General features: G+C 36.7%; 1 protein-coding gene across 1 annotated transcript; it reads left to right on the top strand.

Annotated features, from left to right (window-relative positions):
* The first annotated feature begins 2,838 nt into the window (after window positions 1-2,838).
* On the top strand, window positions 2,839-5,934 carry LOC142622188 (patellin-3-like). Its single transcript, XM_075795620.1, has 4 exons — window positions 2,839-4,552; window positions 4,657-4,781; window positions 4,996-5,137; window positions 5,251-5,934. Exons 1-4 carry the CDS (start codon window positions 3,155-3,157, stop codon window positions 5,503-5,505), a joined length of 1,920 nt encoding a protein of 639 aa, XP_075651735.1. The 5' UTR covers window positions 2,839-3,154; the 3' UTR covers window positions 5,506-5,934.
* The last annotated feature ends 1,278 nt before the right edge of the window (window positions 5,935-7,212 follow it).

The following is a 7,212-nucleotide window of genomic DNA, read 5'->3' as shown; positions in this document are numbered from 1 at the left end:
ATTTTTTAAAAAACGTCATTAGTGAAACAAACAGAGCGTATATCGATATTTAAAGCAATAGAAGTCAATTGATTGAAGAATACATTAAAAGGCAAGAACACATTTAAAGATCAAGAGCACATTTAAGTGTCACTCCTTCATAAGACTTAATCATTAATTCTTATTAAAAGTTTAACCCTTTGTTTGTATTTGTATGCGCACACACTTGAATAATGATATGTTTATATGCTTAGAGGTTTATGTGATCATGCAGTTGGACATCCATGTGCTCGCGCGCTTTGATGATGGTGCTTAGATGCTGTGGTGATTGGACGATAAAAGATACATGCTTGGTTGCTCACGTGTCTATATGCTTATATACTCACATGCTCGTATATGCTCACATGCTTGTATGCCCACATGTTCTCATGTTTGTATGCTCTTATGCTCACATGTTCAAATACTCACACATTCACATGCTCATATGCTCGCATGTTCACATGTCTTCATGCTTAGATGCTCACATGTTCACATGCTCGTATGTGCATATGCTTGTATACTTTCAAGCTCACATGTATGCACGCTCATATCCTCACATACTTGCATATTCACATGTTCACATGCTTGAATTCTCTTATATTCACATGATTAGTTGTGTCATGCTCATACATTCCTTTGACCTTCATGATTGATTGCCTTTCACATGTCTATTTTGATTTCCATATCTATCTCCCATGACCCGTAAATGAACTCTAGGACTTAGATGCATGCGCGTGTTCACATAGGCTCATTAGATAAACACCATTTATCAACTACCCAGTAATGATATATGAAGGCCAGCTACGGCTGGGCAGGCTTGGGGTGCCTAACCTCTTCCTATCCTATGCCCTGGCTCCGGACCTTGTCTAGTAGGACGACCTTCATGGAGTCATTTTTGGTTCCTAGACCTATAACTAGGTGGTGACTCCTTTTGCCTCTTTTTAAGAGGCACCACGTACTCCCAGACTCACGCACAGTTTGAGTCTAAACAGCTTTCAGAGAGATTAAGTACCGTACACCCTGCCTTTTCAAGAAGGAACCAACATACCGATATGTCATCTAAATGGGGTGTAGATCACGAAACTTATATATAAAAAAAGTCAAAAACAAGAATTTAAATAAACTACATCAAAGAACTCATATGAATCCAATTAAGCAAATGAAGAAATCATTGTTAGATACTCACTTTGCTTAGGATCACGAGCTTATAGTTTTTTAATTGATCTCTCAATGCCTATAACACAGATTCAGATTAAGAGAACAAAGGAATTAAAGATCACAATAATAATTTGATGACCACAACTTAAGAACAAAACTATTTTGAAAACAAATAAGAAAAACTAGTTTCTGCCCTAGAAAACTACTAGAGAGAGGTTTGTAAATATCAAACAACCTGCAAGTGTGCTTATGTGTATGTTTAGAAAAGATGAACTAGGGTTTTAGAAAACATGGAGGCAAAAATAAACTCTCTCTAACTAGGGTTTGGATTTGAGACATAAGGTGGGTATTTATACGGCCAACTAAGGTTTTTAGGGCTTTTTGGAGGGGTTTGGATGTTCCTAAGTGTCTACGGGCCGCCCCCATCAAAGAAAGAAGTTTTGGGTGCCCAAAATTGAAGTTACGAAGTTCTAGAATTCACTGTGTGCGTGCATGGTCGTGTATGCACTTGTATGGTTCCAAACACACGCTTAGAACCCTAAATTTGACTACATTGTTGACTCAACTCAAACGACTATAACTTACACATTTTAAATCCAAATTATACAAAATATATGTTCAAATTGAATCCCAGGATGTCTACTTTCCAATTAAACAAAGCTCATTCAAAATCTATTTGTGCATAAAAATTTATGATTAAAACAGTGAGAAAATGTCAATTTTCATCATCGTTTTTAGAGCGGTTTGAGAATATTTTTAGTTGTGATTACCTTCAAATTATTGAGAACTCTTTAATTACCCTTGGTTGATATATTTCAAATTTATCATTGGGGATAAAGACCAAAGGTTATTAACGGGTACAAAATGAATTCTCAATTGGACCAATTGAAACGGCTGGACCAGTACAATTTGTTTTTTTTGTTTTTATTTTTTCTTAAATGGGGGTTCGATTCAAGTGGGTTTTCGATTTGAAGTTTGATTTTAATTTGGATTCGGATGGGTTTTCGTTGGTGGTTTGCTTGGTGTTTTTCCTTCATTTTCTTTGAAACCAAATAAAGGGATTATTTGTTGAGATTTTTTTTTTTTTTTATAATCTTTCTCTGGGAATATCATAGATTGATATATTTCTTAATAGCCAAATATGTTCTCTGAGGGAGAACAAGTTCATCCCGTTCTTCAGTAAAAATATTGAAATTTTATTTTATTTTATTTTAAGATTTATTTTTATAAAAATCTTATTATTCTATTAAATGTAATAAATAATTTGCGTCACAATTTTACTGGACTGATTAGTACATGTCATAAGCTAAACATCAGCAAAAGCGAAAAGGGCTTAAGATCCAAGAAAATATAACTTTTTTTTTGTAATCAAGAAAATATAACTTTAAGATATAAGATTTAAAATTTAAAATGTTAAGAGGTAAAATTTGAAGAAGGCATAGTATAGTATTTAATTTAGCCAAAAAATAAAAAGGTAAAAACAAACGGCAAGTTAAAAGTTGAAACTCAAAAAGGGAGAATTATTAGAAAGAAATGAAAAGAATAGCGTGGTGAAACTGAAAGGCAGTTAATTACATATATAACCAAAAAAGAAAGATAGAAAAGAATAAAAGAGAATAGCTGTTTGTTTATAATGAATAGCCCTAGGGGGTGCTTGGGCCCACTAATGAAGTGGTGTACTAGCTGGCAAACTGGTCTGACAGACTGGTTCTACACAGAGGATCAACGACAACAACAAGAAAGCCAACAACATCCTCCTTCTTGCTCATTCTCCAAATTTTCTCTCTCTCCCTCTCTGTCTCTCTAACGCACACCTCTCCTCCTTTTTTTAAGCCCTTCCACTGTCCCCCAACAATCTCTACTCTTCTATACATACAAACCATACGCTGATCACACAAGCACAAGCACAAGCACAAACTCAAACCCAGCCCAAAACTCAAACACAAGTACAAAGAAACATAATTATTTTTTCCCTTCCATGGCTGAGGAACAGCATCAAAAGCCAGCGCCAGAAGTAGCAGCCTCATCAACGATAGTGGAGGAGGTGGTGGAAGTGACCCCACCTGAGAAACCCATCACAGAAAATGAACCAGCTCCAGCACCAGCACCAGCACCAGAGCCGGAACCAGAAGCACCGGAAAAGCCTGTTACTTTTGAAGAATTGGTGGAGGCAGAAAAAGCCACTTCGATAGAGGAAGAGGAGAAAACCAAACCTTCAGAAGAAGTAGTTAATATTACCCAATCGGATTCTTTCAAGGAAGAAAGCTATGTGGTTGGGGAGCTCCCTGATTTACAAAAGAAGGCACTTGATGAGCTGAAACAACTCATCCAAGATGCCCTTAACAAGCACGAGTTCACTGCTCCACCACCACCACCACCTAAAGAGGAAGAGAAAAAGGAAGAGAAGAAAGAGGAGAAGGAAAAGTCTCCTGTTGCTGCTGCTGAAGAAGTGAAAGAAGAATCAAAGACTGAAGAAGTGAAAGAAGAATCAAAAACTGAAGAAGTGAAAGAAGAGGCTTCAAAATTGGAGGAAGAAGTGGCGGAAGCCAAAAAAGAAGAAGAAGAAGAAAAAGAGTTGATTGCTTTAGTGACTCCTAAAGTGGAACAAGAAGCCTCGATTACGATTGAAGCAAAAGAAGAAGAAGAAGAAGAGAAGGTTACACCACCACCACCACCACCCACTGAAGAGGTGGTTGCTGTTGTTGTGGAAAAGGTGACCTCTATTGTCGATGAGGACGGTGCGAAGACTGTTGAGGCAATCAAAGAGACCATAGTGGAAGTCTCGGCTCCTGCTCCTCCTCCGTCCACAACAGAAACAGAAACAGAGGAACCTAAAGAAGAAGAAGAAGTCACTCCTCCTCCAGCTCCCGAAGAAGTCTCAATCTGGGGAATCCCACTTCTTCAGGACGAGAGAAGCGATGTAATTCTCTTAAAATTCCTTAGAGCCAGGGATTACAAGGTGAAGGATGCATTCACTATGATAAAGAACACGGTCCGTTGGCGCAAGGAATTCGAAATTGATGTTCTTCTTGAGCAAGATCATGGTAATGATTGGGACAAGGTGGCTTTCACTCATGGATATGACAAAAAAGGTCATCCTGTTTGCTACAACGCCTTCAGTGAGTTCCAGAACAAGGATTTGTATCAGAATACTTTCTCAACTGATGAGAAGCGCCAGAAGTTCCTTAAATGGAGGATTCAGTTCTTGGAGAAGAGTATTAGGAAGCTTGATTTCAGTCCTACTGGCATCTCTTCCATTGTTCAGGTCAACGATTTCAAAAACTCCTTTGGAATTGGCAAGAGGGAGCTCTGGCAGGCCACCAAGATGGCTGTTCAATTGCTTCAGGATAACTACCCTGAGTTCCTAGCTAAACAGGTACATAAATATTAATTTTTGTCCTTTAAATTAAAAAGAATCTGTTTAATTAAATTTGGGGTTTTGACCTTCTTATTGACTGGTGGGGCTTTTGGCTATTGAAGGTGTTTATCAACGTTCCATGGTGGTACCTTGCTTATAATAGAATGATTAGTCCATTCCTGACACAAAGGACCAAGAGCAAGTTTGTATTTGCAGGCCCATCCAAGTCTGCTGAAACCATTTTCAAGTAATAAACTCTACTTCATTTATTCATTCATTCATTTCTTTCTCTGTACCTTTGTATATGGATTCATTTCATGGTTATTAAATTTTAGAAATCTAACATGAGACAGTATGGATATTGTTAGATCTGAAAAATAGAATCTTAATTGTGAAATGGAAAAAGGTTTGAAATTGGGTCTGTTTCTCTTATTGATTCAGTTGTTTGGTTAATTAAACAGATATATAGCTCCTGAGCAAGTGCCAGTTCAGTATGGTGGGCTAAAGAGGGAGGATGAACAAGATTTCACCATTGAAGACCCTGTTATCGAGGATACAATCAAACCATCATCTAAACATACCATTGAATTTCCATATTCTGAGGTACTAGCCAGGCCTACCTTTGATCAAATAAATAAAATTTATTAATTAATGGACAACGTTATAATTAGCTGTATATCATGTAATTTATGATTGGAAATTGTTGAATTTTGTAGACTGGCTTGCTGGTTTGGGAAGTCAGAGTTGTTGGTTGGGATGTCAGCTATGGAGCTGAATTTGTGCCGGATGAGGAGGGCGGGTACACTGTGATTGTACAGAAGTCAAGGAAGATTGCCCCAACTGATGAAACAGTGATCTCTAACAGCTTCAAAGTAGGAGGGCAGGGTAAAGTGGTGCTTACCTTTGATAACCAAACCTCCAAGAAGAAGAAGCTCCTCTACAGGTCCAAGACCAAACCATCGTCAGATTAAGCTTAATTAAGCAAATACCTTTGTGGCCAGTGGGTGTAAATTCCTGTCAATTGGGAGGGCATTGAATTGCAGAATAAGCAACAGGGTTCTTTGTTTTTAATACAGGTTTTAATATTTCTTTGAATCTTAATTTTGTTTGGAAATTTAAAATGTGGGGGGTGAGGGATTTTATTTATATGTTCTTTTAAAAGTTATTTTGGGATTTTTGTTGTTTGGTTTGAATTGTAAACCATTAATGGTGAAAAAACAGTCTGGGACTCGGGATGCATGAGAGACAAATTCTGAAGTACATATGTTGGGGAGTGGAGGTGTGTCATCTGTGAACAGAAACTTTGTTACTGCCTTTCATACTCTTGCCTGTAAAATTTGTGTAAATTTCTCTTATTTTTTCATTCCTTGGGCTATGTTAAGTAATGACTTGTTGATTCATTTTTGTTGGCTGGTTTTCTGCTTTTTTTTACCTCCCTAAATGGCCTATGAACATGAACTAGTTACATATGAGAAAATCATAGAAAACCACAGTTTGTCACGTTTATGACCCAAAAAAAAATTGTTGTCCTGTCCTAGACCGCTTGTTTTATAATTGGCGTGTAGCCAATGTTGATTCTATGGTTTGATAAGTCCACTGGTATGTTCGGTCAAAATATTGACAAGAGAGGCCCATATGGATCTTAGAAAGTGTGAGGAAAAGTAAAATGTTTAATATTCAGAAGTGAAGAGTCTATATTGAGATCATATACTGATATTTTTCAACCATAAGAGATGGAAACTAGTGGAATCAATTCACCCCTCAACATTACGTGAAACTACTTCCGAAAGCACTTAGGTTGCTATTTGGAACCCCCCATAAAAAAGTCAAAAAAAAAAAAAAAACGAAAAGAAAAGAAGCAGCAGTATGAACTGAACCAAAAAACCGGGTAATGAGTATTTTTCTGCTAATGTGCTTTTAGATTGAACTAGATAATATCCCATGCAATGTGTAGATATTTTACAACTTTTGAAATCATTATTATGTATATTAAGACCTAAATATAATACTTATTTTGTTGTATAATATTTGTGTTTGTCCACGATATTGTTGAATATTTTGAAATTTGATTTTCTTAATTTATATTTTTTAATTGTATAACACTATAAGACTATAACATATTATAATATTTCCTATTTAAAGTAGATATTATCTTTTAAACTAATTAAATGATTTTGAAATCTATAAATAAAAATTCAAAGCATAAAATACTTTTATATCCTAAAATTACATTGTGGGTACCCAAAGACCGAGGAAGGATAGCACAACTGTAGCTTTCAGTCATTCCCATATAGAAGCATTTATAACCCGAGGAATGAGGTTGCCCGAGGAGAAGGTGGGAAGAGACCGAACGTCTTCTGGGAGTATAAGGGGTGAGAGGGGCGTTTCAGGAGAGAAACAAGATATTTTTAGGAAGTCTCCTATAAAGTTTCACCTACCACTTCCGCATTAAATGACTGACAACAACTTTATCAACTTCATTGATGAGGAAGTGACCTGAACAGCAGATCCACAGCTAAGCAACTCATTCTACCACCTTCACCAGAAGTCTAATGGGACAAGTGTCCTAATGAGAGTTTAGAGGATTGTAGGTGGAGGGCTAGAATGCAAGGAGCTTAAGAGTATATAAAGGAAAATAACTTCCAGAGAAAGGGGATCTAAAAAAATAAAGGGAAAAA

This window comes from Castanea sativa, chromosome 1 (genome assembly GCF_040712315.1).
Source record: "Castanea sativa cultivar Marrone di Chiusa Pesio chromosome 1, ASM4071231v1".
Lineage (NCBI taxonomy): Eukaryota > Viridiplantae > Streptophyta > Magnoliopsida > Fagales > Fagaceae > Castanea > Castanea sativa.
Note: the sequence above shows the minus strand (reverse complement) of the source record. Positions and strands in the feature narration are given on the sequence as shown.